This window comes from Pipistrellus kuhlii, unplaced genomic scaffold (assembly GCF_014108245.1).
Source record: "Pipistrellus kuhlii isolate mPipKuh1 unplaced genomic scaffold, mPipKuh1.p scaffold_m20_p_10, whole genome shotgun sequence".
Lineage (NCBI taxonomy): Eukaryota > Metazoa > Chordata > Mammalia > Chiroptera > Vespertilionidae > Pipistrellus > Pipistrellus kuhlii.
This window is the reverse complement of record NW_023425405.1, coordinates 22,522,848-22,542,367: the sequence shown is the minus strand read 5'-3', so window position 1 is coordinate 22,542,367 and position 19,520 is coordinate 22,522,848. Positions and strand designations below refer to the sequence as shown.

The 19,520-nt window shown below is 37.7% G+C and overlaps 1 protein-coding gene across 4 annotated transcripts in view; it reads left to right on the top strand.

Annotated features, from left to right (window-relative positions):
- TPK1 (thiamin pyrophosphokinase 1) overlaps window positions 1–19,520 on the top strand; it is a 188,466-nt gene that overhangs the window by 20,929 nt on the left and 148,017 nt on the right. For 3 of the 4 annotated variants that reach the window (XM_036429143.2, XM_036429147.2, XM_036429145.2), the window contains exon 3: window positions 11,179–11,250. The exons of the other annotated variant lie outside the window; for it this stretch is intronic. In XM_036429143.2, coding sequence (XP_036285036.1) covers window positions 11,179–11,250 — 72 coding nt within the window. The remainder of the gene's footprint in view (window positions 1–11,178; window positions 11,251–19,520) is intronic. 4 annotated transcript variants of the gene reach the window in all.

The following is a 19,520-nucleotide window of genomic DNA, read 5'->3' as shown; positions in this document are numbered from 1 at the left end:
TGAGTCATAGCTGGTGCTTTCTCACTGTGTTCTCATGAGGTGGAAGGGGTGGAGCAAGGGAGATCTGTAGGGTAGCATAATATCATCTGCCCTCATGACCTAAGCACCTTCCAAAGGCCCCGCCTATTGGCACCATCACCGTTAGGGGAGGTCATCTAAAGGGAAGTGGCAGCTGCTGATCCTTTGCTATGAAACCATCTGTTTGGGGTAGTGCTGGGGGAACCTGGTCACTATGAGGTGTCCCATGGTGGGCACTCATCTTCGAGGAAACCCAAAGGACTATGCCAAGGGAAGCTGTCCTTGGGCAGGTGATGCTGGATGCTGGCCTTTCAGAGGGCTGAAAAGAACCACATACTACCCTGAAGTCGAATGAGATGAATGAGATGTGTACAACAGAAAGAAACCCCTCCTTCAGTGTCCTACTGACCAAGCCTAGCATTGGGCCCTCTGGCAAGGGAGAAGTAAAGAGCACATTCGGCTCCATCATCACAGAGCAGGCGAGGAAGGGTAGAGCTGGGAGGCAAAAAAATGGGTAACTGTCAGCTTACAAGAAATTTAGGAATATACTAACTGATACCATTAGATACAATCAGCAAAATTCACAGTGTGGATAAACAACCTAGTTTCTTCAACAAATAAATTGAAAAGAAAGCAATAAAAAGAATTGGAAAGGAAACCTGGATTATAAGAGACATAACAGCTATATATGTGGACCTTGTTTGAATTCTCATTTCATTGAAACATATAAAAAGATTTTGAACAAGAGAATATTTGAACACATTGAATAATTGTTTTCAGCAATCGTTTGTTTTTTTTGGATGTGATAATTATATTGTGGTTATGTCTTTATAAAAAAGAACTCTCATCTTTTAGAGATGCATGCTGAACTATTTAAGAAATGATAAGAAATGATAAGAAATCTAGGGTTTACTTTAGCAGTGTTTTTGTTGCCTTTTATTGAAAAAACCCTCAAAAAATGTGAACATTTTTCTTAGAGTACAGAAGTTATTACTGTACAGTAGCCCCTTACCTCAGCTATATATGCAGTTATCAGTCATGAATGATAACCTGTCTTTAAAATAATGTAATTTTGAGTCTTGTTTCTGAGTTTGGTTTATAATGAGCTTTTAAAAATTTATGGCGACGATAACTGGCGTTTACGAGACATTCCATGGCTATTCTTATGTGCATGTACTTTGACTTGGTAGTTTATGATGTGAACAAAAGTGTCTTGTGCTTTATGGTATAGTGTATAGTGTCTTATGGAAGGAAAGGAAATCAGCTATCACTTTCATCAGTCTTATTGACATAGACATATGTTTGCTATCCATAGCCTGAATATGCCTTCTTCTGACATATTTACTGTTTCTATAAACAGTGTATTCTTACACATTTCAGAAATATGACTTCTATAAAATTTATCCTCTGATGATATATTATTTATAGCATAGAGTTTTAAATTCTGAGAAAAAAATGCATATGAAAACAACCACAACTTCCCAAGAGGTAATTTTAGATACCAAGCAGTGCTTTTATTAATTCTTAAACATTTTTGAAATAAGTCTTTTATAGTCCATTTTCTATTGTAGTATGCTTCAGCCCTGTGACTTTACCTCTTGTTAATTTTACAGCTAAAAGTAAAATATTGGGAATTTATAAAGTTCAAAGAGCATGATACAGGTAATCAAATTGAGTGCTTACAAACACTGATGATTCTTGTGGGTGGGGAAAGACTGAGGGGAGGGGGATTTGTTGCATTCATTGTTAAATTGATTAACATTTATAAACATTTTTAGGAGCTTTATAAAAGGTGTTAGGCAGTTCATTCTTGTACTTAAAATTATGATCATTTGTTTTTGATGCTATGAAAGTCAAGAACTGTGAACTACCTCAGATTTTACCCCACTTGCAAGCTAATGAGTCAACTGTTCAGTTTCATGGAAAGTGGTAAGAGACAGGAGACTCCCACCTAGGTCAGAGATGAAGGGTACTTTGTTACTCATTGCAGTAGAGGTTAGCACTTTTGTGCTAGTTTCCTGGACCTCATTTCCCAAAGGATGATGTGAAGAGGGGATCGCCTGTTGGTGCCATGGGTTGCATTACAGAGAGAAACCCACAGCTACGAACCTCAAAACTGTATAATGGGAAGTGAGTGCTCTGGAAGGAGCTATGGCCTTTACTGCACTGTAAAGCAAGCATGCCAGCACTGCTCCAGAGGCCACACCGCCTCTGCCTTCAAAACCATTCCAGTCTGGAAGGCCGGACTGGAAAAACCAGTTCTACCTCACTTGCAGAAAAAATCTTGTTTCTATACTGTCTTGGCTTGTGATGAATGTTCACATGTATACCCTCCTCTACCCAGCCACTCTGGTTATCATATCAGCAGACACTCGGAGCAAATCTGTTCAATTTGTCTCACAAAATTTAACCAAGGTCGCTATCAGTAATACTCCAAGCAGCAGGGTGAGGCCAGCCAGCCTAAGCCAGGCCGGTGGCATTGCCCCAAGGGTCAGTAAAAACACAAGGTTCATCAGGGCCGTACTGGACAGAATGAAGGGAGTGGCCTTGAGTTCTCAGGTTCATCAAGGACATATTGGACAGGGCTATGGGAATGCTTCTCTTTTTCCATGGATCTTAGACACATTTTTCTGTCACATTTTAACCTTCCTAAAATTGAGATGGCACCTTGCAGTCACTGTCAGCTAGGTGGCAGTCGTGACCCAGTTGTATGAAAAAACCATTCTTTGAATCTTTCTGGAAAGGCTTTGGCTTCTATTTAATAAAATAAAATTTTACATTAAAAATTATTAAACATCAAAATAATATAGTCATTATATATAACTTGGGAAATATTTTAAAGGTTGATAAAAGAAAAAAATAATAGTATGGAAGGGAAATAGTATTTATTTACATTAGTAATTAGGAAAATTGAAGATAAACAATAGACTTAGATGCTGAAATCTGCACCAAAATTGCCTTTTATCTATTCTGGTTTTTTTTTGTTTGTTTTTTAATATTTATTGTGGAAAGTATCTCATATGTCCCTATTTGCCATCCCCACCCATTGATTCTCTACAGCTGGCCCCAGCCCCTCTCCGGCCCCAGGCCTTCACCACTCTATTGTCTGTATCCATGGGTTTATGCGTATATGCTTACAAGGTCTTTGGTGGTTTACCTCCCACCCAACCATCCTCTCCTGCCTTCCCTCAGAGATTCCCCACTCTGTCCCATGCTTCCATTCTTTGGATCCACTCCATTCATCCGTTTATTTTGTTAATTAAATTCCACATATGAGTGAGCTCACGTGATACTTGTCTTTCTGTGACTGACATTTCACTTAGCCTGATACTCTCCAGGTCCCTCCATGCTGTCTCAAAGGGTAAGAGATTCTTGTTTTCTACTGCTGTGTGATTGTTTCCTTGTTATTCTACTGGAAATGCAGTCGTTTTTTATGGGTTAATGAGAATCATCCACTTTGCTGAGTTTTTTCCTAAATCATACTCCATGCCTCAGGCTCTGGATTTGCATGAAGTGTAATAATAAGTAGGAATTAACTTTACATATGGAGGGGCTGCCTAGAGGAGCTTTGATGTGAAAGTCTGGCTTTGTTCTGCCATTTGGTAAATTATTTTGCTTCTCAAGCTTTAATGTTTTCTCTGGCAAAAAGGAAAAAGTAATAGGATTTCCCCCATTATGTATAGGGATTAAGTGAAATAGTGCATATATATAATACTTCAGTTTCTTACTGTGCTTTTCTTCTTATTCTCGTAGTCAATGTGTACATACTGAGCAGAAGATAAAAATCCCTGTCCTCTCCAAGCTTCTTCCTCAAAGAGGGAAAATGTCAGTAATACTTGATAGGAAGTGAGCATTCAGTAAATGTTTCCTTACTTTATAAGAAGTTATTGTATAACAGGTTATGTAACGGTGTAACCTGCAATAAAATAAGAGAATAGCACCTTTTTATTCTTTTGGGGCTGACAGCCCATGGGGAATTAATAGTTCTAAGGACTTCACTCATCCCCACCTTACTGACTTTGGCTTCATCAATGCTCAAAGGAAGGAATTGCCAAGAATTTCAGAGGACAGCTTGCTGTGTTGGCACTTATTATTCAGATGATAATTACATGAATTATTTGGCTTTTACATTCAGGGGCAGAGTTAACCTGTCTTCTTTAGATTTCATTCACAATGCTATTCGTAAATTCTTTTTACCTTGTTTGAGAAATCTGTAATTTTAGAAGTCCTACTTGAAGTCATAATGCTGAAGAACATGAGTTAATTAAAAATAATGTTAAACACGATTTTATTTTAATTTTCATGCCTCATGTCTGAAGAAGACATTCACAGCTTTACAGCAATCTGAAACACCTTGATATTGCTTTAAGAAGGCCAATAACAGCCAAATTAGAATGGAGATAAAAAGTAAGATCAATTATTCAATTCTTCAGAATCTCTGGCTGAAGTTAATGGGCGCAGGGGAGGCTAAGCTAGTGATCAGTACTCAAAATGGTCTAAAATAGCCCTGGATGGTTTTGCTCAGTGAATAGAGCTTCAGGACTGCAGGGTCACGAGCTTGATTCCTGTCAAGGGCACGTTCATACCTTGGTTGCAGGTTGCAGGAGTGCATGCGGAAGGCAACAAAAGTGTTTCTCTCACATGGATGTTTCTCTCCCTCTGTCTCTCCCCTTCCTTTTACTCTCTTTAAAAATCAATGGAAATATATCCTTGGGTGAGATTTAACAATCAGAAACCATAAAATAGTCTAAAATATATTGCACTATATGCCTGCACACTAACTTTTTTCTGCTGCCATTACCTTTGTAAAAATAAATAAATAAATAAATAAATAAATAAATAAATGGAAGCACATTAAAAATTTCAACAGTTTCTTTGAAGAAGCATCTATTTGAATCAGGCAGTGCCAAACCAACACTAGTTAGGGGTATTTCTGGGACAGGAGTAGGAAAGAGGCTCTTTTAGGGCAGACTCTGAAGCCAGTCAAGGGCATTATTTGATTGGTTATAGCTTAGGCGGCTATTCTAGTTGGATTGGTTATAGCTTAGGCGGCTATTCTAGTTGGATTGGTTATAGCTTAGGCGGCTACTCTAGTTGGAAGTCTGTGATTGGTTAAGTTTCTCTTCTTAGTCGTCAGCTGTACCCTCAATTGACAATGGCTTAGGATTGGTTTGCTCACCTGGGCTACCAAGACATTACAGCTAACTGGAATCTAATTGTCTTCTTGTTTAAATACTTAAATAACACATCTTTTCCTGCATTCACAATATTGGACAGTTGTTTTTTTTTTGTTGTTTTTTTTAGCATGTTTGGCCCTTTTTGCATGTGGTGTTTTCTCTTTTTGCAGTGCCCTACCTTTTCTCCTGGGGCATTTGTACCCTTCACTACTACTAGAATGAGTCTTGTGTGACACTCACCACTGTTCCCTGAATAATAAATTATATATTCTACTAGCATTTTAGGATAAACATGATTGTTAAAATTTTACTTATCTACTGTCCAGAACTAAAGAAGTATATTTTCTCTATTAAGGTTATCAGAAAAAGAATAAGGTTATTCTTTTTCTTTTTTTTTTAATTTCTCTATTGATTAAGGTATTAAATATGTGTCCTTATCTTCCCATTGACCCCCCACTCATGCCTTCTGGTGTCTGTGTCCATTGATTAGGCTTATATGAATGCATACAAGTCCTTTGCTTGATCTCTCCCTCTTACCCCCACCCTCCCCTACCTTCCCTCTGAGGTTTGTGGTCTGATCGATGCTTCTCTGTATATGGATCTGTTTTTGTTCATCAGTTTATGTTGTTCATTATATTCCATAAATGAGTGAGATCATGTGATATTTATCTTTCTCCGACTGGCTCATTTCAGTTCTCTCCATGCTGTTGGAAACACAAGGTTCCTTCTTTTTTACTGCAACATAGTATTCCATTGTGTAGATGTACCACCGTTTTTTAATGTATTCATCTGCTGATGGGCACTTAGGCTGTTTCTAAATCTTAGCTATGGTGAATTGTGCAGCTATGAACAAAGGGGTGCATATATCCTTTCTGATTGGTGTTTCTAGTTTCTTGGGATATATTCCTAGAAGTGGGATTACTGGGTCAAAAGGGAGTCTCATTTTCAGTTTTTTGGCCATCCTTATATGCTCTTTTGAAAAGTTTAGGTCCCTTGCTCATTTTTTGATTGGGTTGTTTATCTTCCTTTTGTTAAGTTGTATGAGTTCCCTGTAAATGTTGGAGATTAAACCCTTATCAATGATAACATTGGCAAATATGTTGCTCCCATGCAGTGGGCTTTCTTGTTATTTTGTTGATGGTTCTTTTTGCTGTGCAAAAGCTTTTCTATCATGGTGTATGATCTTTCTGATGTTCTGGTGGATCCGATTTGTTAGAATTTTGTTGAGGATTTTGGCATCTATGTTCATGAGGGATATTGGCCTGTAATTCTCTTTCATTGTGTTGTCTTTATCTGGTTTTGGTATTAGGGTAATGCTGGCTTTATAGAATGAGCTCAGAAATGTTCCTTCCTCTTGAATATTTTGGAATAGTCTGAGGATAGGTTTTAGTTCTTCCTTGAATTTTTGGTAAAACTCCCCTGAGAAGCGGTCTGGCCCTGGGCTTTTGTTTGCTGGAAACTTTTTGATGACTGCTTCAATTTCTTTCATAGTTACCAGCCTATTGAGATTTTTAGATTCTTCCTGATTGAGTTTTGTAAGGCTGCATTTTTTTTTAGGGATATGTCCATTTCCTCCTTGTTGTCTAGTTTGTTGGAATAGAGTTGTTCATAGTATTTTTTAACAATCCTTTGTATTTCTGTGGGATCTGTTGTTATTTTGCCTCTTCAATTTCTGATTTTGTTTACAGTGAGCCTGTGTAGAGATTCATCAATCTTGTTTATCCTTTCAAAGAACCAGCTCTAGGTTTCATTGATCTTTTGTTCAAAAGCAGTGGTTGCTAAAGAAATTTCTCTGTTGAATGCTAAGTAATCTGGAAATTTGAGAGCCATTTGTTAGCTTGAAATTTGCCTTGGTGACCTAGCCAGTGTGGCTCATTTAGTTGAAGCATCATCCTGTGCTCTGAAACGTTGAAGGTTTGATTCCTGGTCAAGACACATGTCCGGGTTTTGGGCATGATCCCCAAGAGGGAACCTACAGGAGGCAGCTCATGGAGGCTTTGCTCTCATATCAATGTTTGTCCCTCTTGCTCACTCTCCCTCTCTTTTCCTCTCTCTCTAAAATACCAATAAAAATATTTTTTATGCTGAAACTTGTTTGGCTCAGTGGATAGAGCGTCGGCTTGCGGACTAAAGGGTCCCAGGTTCAATTCTGGTCAAGGGCATGTACCTTGGTTGTGGGCACATCCCCAGTAGGGGTTGTGCAAGAGGCAGCTGATTGATGATTCTCTCATCGAAGTTTCTATCTCTCTATCCCTCTCTCTTCTTCTCTGTAAAAAAACAATAAAATATATTTTAAAATATTTTTTATGGTGGGGGCCTGGGGTTGGGGAGTAGAGATTAACTGGGGGAATTTATATGCATTTATGCATAGCCCCTGAGCACAGACATGTGGTGAAGGCTTGAGAGGGGTGGGTGTGGGATGGAGGGGGTCAATGAGGGTGAAAAATCAACATAAACAAAGGGGACATCTGTAATACTGAAGCAGGATGGTTCCTGGGCTCTTTGTCCCAGGAAGTCTAAGAATGAATTCAGGGACAGAAGGTGGTATAGCAAAGGTGGAAATTTTATTGAAGAATAATTACAGACTTCCATATGGGGAAGGGGATAGAATCTCACAGCACAAACTCCCACATGGGAAAGGGAAAGAGTCCCACTGACTTCCTGTTTCTATGGTTTATAAAGATTGCAGTCATTATTTCTTCAAATAGGTTTTCAATATCTTGCTCTCTCTCTTCTGGCACCCCCATAATTCAGATGTTGGTACGCTTGAAGTTGTCCCAGAGCCTCCTTACATTATATTCATATTTTTGGATTCTTTTTTCTTTTTGCTCTTCTGAATGGATGTCTTTTGCTTCCTTGTATTTTAAATCTTTGACCTAATTCTTGGGATCCTCTAGTCCAGTGGTTGGCAAACTCATTAATCAACAGAGACAAATATCAATAGTACAACGATTGAAATTTCTTTTCAGACCCAAATTTTTTAAACTTAAACTTATACTGATACCACTTCTTCAAAATAGACTTGCCCAGGCCAAGGTATTTTGTGGAAGAGCCACATTCAAGGGGCCAAAGAGCCGCATGAGATTCGTCAGCCACAGTTTACTGACCATGGCTCTAGTCTACTGTTGAATCTCTGTATATTGTTATTTTATTTTATTTTATTTATTATTTTATTATTTTATTTTATGGATTTTCTTTTAATGAGAGGAAGGAAGAGGGATAGAGAGTTAGAAACACGATGAGAGAGAAACATTGATCAGCTGCCTCCTGCACACCTCCTACTGGGAATGTGCCCACAAACCCAGGTACATGCCCTTGACCAGAATTGAACCTGGGACCTTTTAGTCTGCAGGCTGACGCTCTATCCACTGAGCCAAATCAGCTAGGACTCTGTATATTATTCTTTATTTCAATCAGTGTATTAATTTCTGACTGGTCCTTTTCCCTTTTTTTTTTGCATTCTCACTAAGATCCTTGAAGGTCTTACTAAGTTCCTCAGAGTTTTCTAAAAGATTCTTGAGTAACCTTATAACTGTAGTTTTGAACTCTATATCCAGTAGTTTTCTTTCTTCCATTTCTTTCATTTGTGACATGTTTTTTTGTTTCTGCATTTTGGCTGCTTCTCTATGTTTGTTTCTATGTCTCCTTGAGTTAAAAGAGTGCCCTTGTGTGGTAGGTATCTTATAAGGCCCAGTGGCTCAGCCTTCGAAATCACCTGATGTGGACACTCTTGATGCACCCCTTTGTGGGCTGTGTGCACAGTCTTGTTGTAGTTAAGCCTTGACTGCTGTTGGTATCACTGAGAAGAATTGACCTCCAGGCCAATTGGCTGTGAGGACCAGCTGTGTCTATAATGAGAAGAGTCTGCTGTGCAGGAGACACCCTTATGGGGAAGGACTTGCTTCAGTGGGTCTTTGGTGCTCACTGAGTCTGCCCCTTGAGTGTGTCACTTATGGATGTGAAGAGTTGAAATCTGTTACGATCTCACACTGACCAATTGGTACATTGACTCTTGGATCTCCAAGATTGCAGTCAGCCACTGCCTGGGGCCACCCAGCAGGAGCTACAGAGAGATCTGTAGATTCTTCCTCTTTGTATAGGGTTTGGAAGTGCTCAGACAAGTTCCAGCTGTGAAATAAGCAGACTGCTGCTGGTGCCTGCCTTAGGCCTTTTTTTGATAGCTTTGGGGCTTCCCGACCCAGCTGCTGCCTGTTTTGACAGGTTTTAGGCTGAGAAAGGACTGACTATTCATATGCAAAAGCTGTTGCACACAGCTTGGGTAGGGTTGTAAATTGGGTAGGGAGAGTTGTCAGGGAATCTCCAGGATGTTGCAAACAGCAATGGCTGCCAGTCAGCCCTGCACTGGGGAGTTCCTTTGTGAGCACCTTTGTCTGGAAGAAAGATGCCCCTGCATTCCTGCCCCGATGCCAGACAGTCTAGTTTCTCTCTATAGGTGTCTGGATCCCCCAGTATCTCACTGGGCACTAGTGCTCAAACCAAACAGGAGCTTATATCCCCCTCCTAATTAAAAAAAATGGCACACCCACATGCCAGCCTGTTCCATGCCTCTGCACCTCCTACCAGTCTCAATACGCTTTCTTCTTTACCTCTCTTGTGGTAGTACTTCCACTCAGCCTGGATGACTGTTCTGTATTTTAGTTATGATTTTCATGTGGTTGTGGGAAGCAGCAAGTACAGGTGTTAACCTATGTTGCCATCTTGGTTCTCTTGTGTTTTTATTATTTTATGAAAATTTTTTTAAAAAAAAGCAATAGTAGAGAGACTGACCTGTTCTGTTTACTTCACCTGGACCTGGACCTCAGAGGACAGTACAGTGCTGTGTGTCAGGTGCTTCCTCATGGCCTGGTGTCAAAGCTCTACAGGAATAGCTTAAAGATAAAACGAGGACCTCTCTTTATTTCAGTAGCACTTGCCAAACCTTGAGTATTCTGCCTTCAGAAAACATTTTAAACCAGCTTTTCAAGTGTGAGCATTATGTCGGCCCAGCTGTCAACATGTCAAAACAGATGTGATGCCCTATAATTCTTCAGTCCCTTAACAATGAACCCTTAGGGTTATAACATTACATCTACCGTTTGCTAGGCAGGGATTGATTTTTCTGACTGACAGGAAACACAGTTTATTGTGGTGTAGGTCACCTGAGCCCGGACAGCTTTGAGGTGTCAGTGTGCCGAGATGAAGAACTCAGCTTCCTTCATTTGGGTTTTAGTGAGAATGAGTTTATTGGGAACAAGAATATAGCTAACCTTTGCAAGGGTAAAGAAAATATTTCTTGGTACAGTCTTCTCCTTTTATGTCAAGAAAGACTCAAGACTTTGTGAGACTTAACCTTCCTCCCGTACACCCCCTATAACATTGTAAAATATGAAATGTTCTTTTTTTTCTGAACTAACATTTATTCCTAGCATATGTGGATGACTGTAAGAATTTATTGGGGCATTTTATTTTCAGTGGCATAATTTATATAATGTTAGGATTATCAAATTTGGACAGACCCATCACCATTGGAGCTTGTTAAGAGCTACCTCTAGGAAGTATAGATGATTGTTGCTGCCATTTTGGCAGAATTTGTACTATCTTTAATATGTGTAGAAAAATATTTTCAAATTACTCAGCCATTTTGTGAAGATTTGTTAATTAAAAATCTACAAGTTTACTATAAGTAAACTACTAGAAAAGACACCTAATTGTTTTTATAATAAATTGTTTTTGTAATTCCTTTTTTACAATAAACTTCTCATGCTAAATATAGTGATGTGATGGACATATTGAATATGCTAGGTACAGTTCATCAATGGTGTCTTTTAAAATTATCATAAAAAATAAGAATATCAGAAACTAGCTATGATTGAAATTTAGCTCTATGTGGATTGAAAATCTGGACTAGTGGAGTATGATTCCAGATGCAAATGAGGACAAATGAAACCCAGTTTACTTATTTACTTTTTTTTTTTTCCTGTAGGAAATTTGAAATACTGCCTTGTAATATTGAATCAGCCTTTGGACAAAAGTTTTCATCATCTTTGGAGCAAAGGTAATCTTAATTAGTGTGTATATTTCTGTTTTCTTACTGTATTTGGGATTAATTAACATTGTGTTAAATATTCTGGTACCTAAATACTGTTTAATAGCAAAAAGTAGATTCAAAATAAGGTGATTTAATTATTGTTTTATCAGAAAATCCCGTATTACTTCTCTTATATATGTCATTTCCTAGCATGGGGTCCCCAAGAGTAGAATTACAAAGTAGTATCACTCACTGTAATGTAACACTACTGTGTGGATGTTTATCCTGAGTTCTTAATAACTATTTATTTATTCAAGTATAAGCATTTTTGGCACAGTGACAACAAAAAGCATCCACAAATCTCATTCTTCCCAGCTTCCAATAATGTTATCTGCAGTGATCCATTTTGCAAAATTAAAAATGAAGACAAGTTACCAGTGTATTAGAATCTGTAGGGAGGCTGAAAAATATAAAAATAGAATAGTTTTACATAAATAATGCTTCTGTGAAGTTTCATGAAAGAAACTGGCTTTATTGACTTTCTTTTTATTCTTTAACTTTTATAGCATTAACTCTAGGCTACAAAATAATATTAAATATAATTTGCTGTTTTGAATCTCTGCTTTTCCATGAAATCCTTGAATTGTTTTGTTTTGGGTTTTTTTTGATTTTCAAAGGGATACTTCTGATAAATTATCAGTGTAAGTTTTTAGCCAAATTATAGATAAACTGAATAATTTGATTCATGATTATTGATATTGATGCATATTCTTGATCCTCTCTTATCTTTGCAGAATTCTTTAGCATTCTCAACAGTAAGGCTATCTGTTTCAGAATGCAAACCTATTGTTAATAAGCTTAATCTGTGATGCTAGGGGCCGATAAATTATCACACATTTTGTGTAATTTTCTTGTCCAATGTGATTATAATGAAAACTCTTACTATTCTAAATTTTTAACCCATCTTTCAGTTAGTCAACAAAAGTTTTCACATTGCATTTGTACTAACATTGCCCTCAAAGTTGGAAAATTATTTAGCCCTAGCCGGTTTGGCTCAGTAGCTAGAGTGTTGGCCTGCAGTCTTAGGGTCCCAGGGTCGATTCCTGTCAAGGACACATGCCCAGGTTACAGTAGAAGGCATGCAGGAGGTAGCCAATCAGTGATTCTCATCATTGATCTTCTCTCTCTCTCTCCCTATCCCTTCCTCTCTGAAATCAATAAAAAATATTTATATTTTAAAAAGTTGGAAAATTACTTAACTACTAGAGGCCTGGTGCACAACATTTGTGCTCTAGGGGTGGAGGTCCCTCAGCCCAGCCTGCACCCTCTCACAGTCTGGGATCCGTTGGTGGACATCCCCTGAGGGGTTCTTGGTCCTGCCGTGGAGTCAGGAGAGGCTCTTGCCACAGCTGCTGCACTTGCCAGCCATGACCCCAGCTTCTGGCTGAGTAGTGTGCCATCTGTGGGAGCACACTGACCACCAGGGGTCAGCTCTTGCATTTTGCATCTGCCCCCTGCTGGTCAGTGTGCCTCATAGCAACTGGTTGTTCCCCGTTCAGTCAATTTGCATATTAGGATTTTATTATATAGGATGATTTATCTTTCACTGCACTTACTGCTTACTTGTAATTAGGTAGTTATGGGGTGCTGTAAGGGTGTTAAAATCTTTTTTGTCACTTCACCTCTAGTGCCTACTCTATTCTTGGTACATAATTGCTTACTAATTACAATAAATGAAAGAGTGCAGTTAATATGTTCCTATTGCTAATAAATACCAAAGTACTATAAGTACATTCTTTTTATCTGAATTTATTTTATCAGGATCTATTACATTTTCAGGAAAGTGTATTTTATTGCAAATGTTAGAAATAGATAAAGTAATCATTGGTAGGATCTTTGGAAACTTTAAAGAATAAAACTACATCTTAAGAAGTCTCATATTTGGGGGTGTGAAGGGTCCTATTTTGCACAAGGTATGAAATGATGTAGATTTTTTTAAATAACTGAAGTTCCTCGTTTTCCTTAATTTTTCTATAGAGAATTTAATTTGAAAATTTTTTATGCCTGATGGATACCAACTAATCATTTGATTTGCATAAAAAGTGATCACTTGGTCAAAAATGTGTACACATGTAGAATAATTATAAAATCAATGTTTATTAACATATAGTTTGTTTTCAAAATTTGAAAGAATTTACAGAAAGGAATAACTTTTCTCATTAATGCCTGTTTCAAACTGATGACCATTTTGGTTCAGGAATTGCTGATAATGCAAAGCAATGGAATCACAAATATGAAGAATCATTTCGTTCCGTATGTGTGTGCCCTCAACTGTTGGCAGTTTTGTACTTTAAACTTTATATTTTATGTATCCCCATAAAAAATGTCTAGTGGTGCTTTAGGATAAATTTTCTTTGTTCAAAGGTTAGTTTGGCTTCACCCATTATTTCAAATAAGTTAAACCTGAAAAGGAATGAAAATTCAGAGAGTTATCAGTTGTTAACATGTGTATACATTTTTTTGGGGTGACACCCTAAGTATGCATGGAGAGAAGGAAAGATATCAAATGTGCTGAAATAGTAATATAATTCTCATTTCCAAAAGAACTTTTATTTAGGCTATTGAAATGTTAAGTGCTTTCATATAGACCTCTAGGATAATTCTTGGCTTCATCATTATAAAAAGCAGGTCTGTTAATAAAAGTTAAGGAAAAGTAGAATGGAGTTTTTGTGATTCTCATAACAGAAACTGTGATGTTATATTTGTGTTGCTCCTATTCTAAGCAAAGGTGTTTTTTTGTTTGTTTGTTTGTTTTGTTTTATTTTTATCTTTTTATTGATATCTTTTTATCTTTTATTTTTTTTTATTTTGCGTGTGTGTGTGTGTATGTGTGTGTGTGTGTGTTTGTTTGTTTGTTTTTTCCCACGAGAGGCCTAGCAAAAGTATGAGACAGCTTTGTGGCTTGGATTTCAGCAAGTACGTAAGTGAAGGCTGGAGGCTGCCATGCTGGCCCCTGTAGCTCAGACGTGCAACTTTTTTTGTAACTTGTGTTCCGTGGATGTAAAGACTGTGAAGAGCAGACAATAGGGGTGAAAGCTGGGCTGTTAAATCAAAACGCAGAAAATTTTGAAGGCTGCTGTGCAGTATAAGTCTCTCTTATTTACAATAGATAGTTTAACTTGAACCTATGCCAAGGACTCTGTTGAGTAGGTATTTTCTGGGATTTGTTTCATGAGAAAGACTACTTGAAGGTTTATTTTATTTTAGTTTTTTCCTACAATGCTTAATTGACATGTTTTGAAATTTAGTTTAAATGGGATTTAAATTATGAAAGTTTTTAAATGTATTTTTCTCTTTAATACCTCATGAAGTCTCAGTGATTTTCTTGGTGAGATGATTGGCATTTGTGAATGGATATTGCCCTTAGATTTCTTAACCTATTTTTTTTTTTTTTACAAAAAAGCTTTCACTTCCAGCAAATGTCTTTCTTACCCTAAAATATGTGATAAGTAAAAAGAAAAAAAAAATAGGGATGTTTATGTTTGAACAGCTCTGCTTATTTTTTGTTGTATGTCAGTTTTTCTCAGCTTAGGGTCACCAGGCTTACCAGGGTCCTCAAAGATAGTGGGAGAGATCACGAAGTTACATAAAGTTGAAATACAAAAGAAAAAAGAAATATGAATCCTAACAGATATTCATTTACCTGGGCTAAAGTTACATGGACTAACCATATATCAGGTTTCTAGAAGTTGGACTTCTCAGAGTATATCCTCATTTTTAACTTGAATTCACAGCCTTTCCCTGACTCTCCCAAAGGACTGGCAGAATAGCAGTGACCATGTTCATTTGATTATGATTCCATTATCAAACTATGTTAATAACAGGTGTTTGTCTTCAGTGTGACCCTTTTTTTCCTCTAATAAGGAATCATGTTTCCTTGCTTGATTTTTTTCCTTTTTCAGTTCTCTGGTAACCAATCTTAAGATCTCACCAGGGTATAGGCAACATACTCTGGTTCCCTTTGGATGAGGCTTAAGTCATAAAATATTGGATCAATAAAGCAAGTCTATGGTTAAAGGGAGACACGTGTCACAGTTCATGAACTGAAATATAAGCAAGGTCTATGGACTTATAATGTTAGTTTTCTCTTCCTTTCTGTTTGTAATTGATGGAGACCTGTCAGTGCTCTTCTGTGTGAGGAGGTGGGTGAGCAGCTGGGGACATAACTATGGGCTCTTGGTTATGGCAGAATTTAGAGTTGAGAATGCCCAGTGCAGTCTGTTTCTGATGAAGGCATGAGATGTGAACTTGCTCTATTCCTGCTTCTTAATTGCTGAACTTATCGTAGTATTTGATTAATTGAATCTTCTTTGCTCACCTCTGTATGCTTTTCTTTCTTTAATCAAAAACACCTTACCCAAATAAAGCTTTTTTTAATAGGATTATGACTTGCCCCATTAATTACACTGATCTCATGTAATGGTCGTGTTGCCATCAGATTTAACTTTTAAATGAAGGAAAGATCTGTTGTAAGGGGCTTGTTTCAATAGTAGTTTGATTGTGCTGGCCCTTTTCTCCTCATACACTGTTCACGAAGGTCTCTGTAAGCCTTTTCTTAAACTGATATTTTGAAGTTTAGCTCAATCAAAGGTAGCAAGTTTATATCGAAGGAAGTTGTTTTATGTTTCCTTTTTTATTTTCATTTCTCAATTCAGTAAGACCTCTTTACCTCACTTCTGGCATCCAGTATGTTTATTCTTATTAAAATAAGAGAAATTGGGTACCTGCCATTTTTATGTATATATTGGTGGAGTTGATTTGGCCTGCTTTAGAATGCTTAGGATCAATCAATATTTTAATCCTATTAAATCTATTTGTGTACATCATCCCCATTAAAGGAATTTCAAGGGAACTGTGTTTTGACAGTCATTTTGTAATTCAGAAACCACCTCAAAGCTACTCTTTTTTTTTTTTTTTTTTTTTTTTTTCCAAAGCTACTCTTAAAGCTGACTCTGGAAAGGCTAGTCAGGGTCCACTTTTTCTTTTTCTTTTTAAAAATATGTTTCTAATACAGTGATTTCTCTGGCCTCATCTTCAACTGCTATCCCTTCCTATATACTTAATGACAGGTAGAGAACTGCTTATTTTTATTTTTTGCCAAAAATAGGTTTATATTCATTTTGCAAATTTCCATTTGTCCTTTTAAGTCCAGCTCAGTGCTGCCTCGTGAAGGGAGGCTTCCCTGGCTTGACCAGGTAGAGGTAGATTTTCTCCCTAGTATTTCTTTTGTGTTCCTATCACTGATGAAGGCCACCTTCTGCCTCTTTGAGGATAAGCTTCTGGAGAATAGATATACAGTAGAGTGCTTAGGTGAAGGTGTTTCTTTTTAATTCCTGGGAGACAGCTTGGGGTTAGGTACCGTAGGTTATCTTGGCAATTGCTGAAGGTCAGTATCTATATTCGAAGCTTTCTAGATCCTGGAAATCCTTACTTTGATGTGAATCAGCTGGCAGCAGGAAGTTCATTCTCTCTCTCTCTCTCTCTCTCTTTCTCCTTCCCTCCCTCCCTCCCCCTCTTCCCCCCCCCCTCTTTGTCTCTCCCCACCCCCTTTGCTCCCCCTCTCCCCCCCGCCCAGGTTTCTCTCTGGTCCTTAGACTAGGTTGGGTCCCTTTTATATTTCTGCTAACTTGAACTCTTGACTCCCAGATGCTTATTTGATATTTCTCGGTACAACCTATAAAACTTACATTTTTATTAATGTGTCCTATCCTTATAGCCTATGTGCAAGCATATATTCCTTTTTTGACTCTTTGAGTTATATAACTTTGACAGTTGAAGTGCTAATATCAATGTCATTAGACTATATCCTGTGTTCATGGTATTATGGTAAGGTGCATCTTTTATTATATAGAATATAAAATTATTCAATTTAGCAATATCCTTATCTTCTAATATTACTGTCTAAAGAGCTACCAGATCAGCACTACTTTGGTCGTTTCCTGTCCTAGTATTTTACAGAACTTATGCTTTGAACACATTTAAGTGAGCACAGAGCCAAAGCTCTGATGAGCAATTTGCATACTTGGTTCTGGTCCATTAAGCAAAACCAGTTTCATATGAGTTGTAGTCCCTGTAAATAAGGCTGGAAGAGGAGATTGTACCAGTCATGCAGAAACATTTTGAGACTATGAAAAAAGCATTTAAATATATAAGACATTTTAATATATTAGAAGCACAGAATATATATTGTTTGATAAGAGAGCAGAGACACGTTCTGCTACTCCATCCCCAAATGATGGTGCACTTCTATTGAATAAGATATTTTATGATGCTAGGCTTTATGATACAAATATTGCTGGAGAGTGATGACCTCTGTGTCACTCTCTTTCTCAGGTTCACTCCTAAGCCTTTGTGTTGTGTTTTGTCTAGTCATCACAGTATTATAGGGTGATAAGGGAATTGCACCACAATTTCAAGTTTTATATTTGAAATGCATTTACAAATTTTCTGCTATATTTCATAATTCCATGGGATTTTATATGAGCTGTTGCATGTGATATTATAAAAGAGAAAAGTCTCTTTTAAGTATCAAGTTTCACAACATTACATTTTCTAATATGTTTACTGAGAGGAAAAAAAATCCATTATTTTATTATTTTTTTAAATATTTTTATTTCAGAAAGTAAGGGAGAGGTAGAGTGAGGGTAGAGAGATAGAAACATCAATGAGGAGAGAGAATAATTAACTGGCTGCCTCCTACATGCCCTCTACTAGGGGTCCAGTCACAACCTGGGCAAATGGCCTTGACTGGAATTGAACCCTGGACTCTTCAGTCCCTAGGCCAATGCTCTATCCATTGAACCAAACCAGCTAGGGCTATTTTGTTTTTTAATACACACACACACACACACACACACACACACACACAAAATAGCATTGTCTGTGTCAAACAATGTAGAAGGACTGGGATGTCAGTGAGATCATCCTTGCCTCTAAAATTACTCAATGTATCTCTTCCTAAATAGACACTAACATTAAACACAGTGATTGGATATCTGGTTAATGGCATTTAATATGAATTTACACATTCATTTACTCATTCAATCATCTATTTAAAACCATATATTAAGTGTATTCCATAGTCAGCACACACAGAGTCATATCTGAAGCCTTGTGGTGGGTTTATGTGTTATTTTCTCAGTAACCTAAGGTTTGCTCTTCTCTGATAAGACCTCCCTTTATTAGTTAAAGCTGACTTCGCTGCCTTCACACAATATTCACGACCACTCTTTATTGGTTGAAGAGTTATGACCAGCATAAATAAAGCAAGCAAGCAGAGAAAGAAGAGGCAGAATAGACCATTTATTTTCATGCATTTTGGTTGCCATTTAAATCTCAATTGACAGAGTAAAGTAGGGTTTAATGGTCATTCTTAACAAGTCAGGAAAAAAATGTGCAGTTCCATCCCTCCAGTGTTATGTTTTATGGATATATCACATTTAATTCAGAATAATGGTGATTCAATGATGACATTTTTTATTTAAACGTGATGAGTAGGATTGGGAAGGGCTGTTTATTCTTTTCATTTCAGTATAATAGTTTGACAAAAGTGAGAGACACTGACTGATGCTATACACAAACTGTGTTTAATATTTTATAATGAAGTGCTGGAGTTAAAATAGAAATATCTCTAGCCTCATTCAGATCCTAGTGTGTTGGTTGGTTGTAGGTCTGTCCAGTTTCTTTTCCTTTCCAAATGTATATTTTAAGGGGAGAATACACACACACACACACACACACACACACACACACACACTCTGCAAATTACACTGGGAAGCTGTATTGGGTCACGATCTGACAGAAGTTTGCGCTCACAGGTGAGACCTGGAGTGGAGACTGAAACAGAGAAGGGGCGGGGCTAGGCCTTTGGGTGTAACCTCATTTCCCCCATTCCAGTCCATGGGGGCTGCAAAGGCCGTGAAAAGTACAGAAGTCTGGTCCATATTAGGAAGACAAACTAAGGGGACAAAGGGCCTCCTCCTTTCCCTGTCCTCCCTTTTCCCCCAGCATTCTGTGCTCAGATTTGGGATCCAATTTTCCTGGGCCATTCAGCACTGGTCTTTCCTGTATTAAAGTATTGTTTTGAGTGCCTTTTGTGTGTTTTCTGGTCGCCTGGTAAATTCTGTAACAAGCGTATTGCCTTTTTTGCATCTACCATACCATATCGTTGAAATGTCAGGGTAACTTATGACTTCCCTTTTCTCCAGACCCCTGGGGCACAACCAAATGTGCTTGGG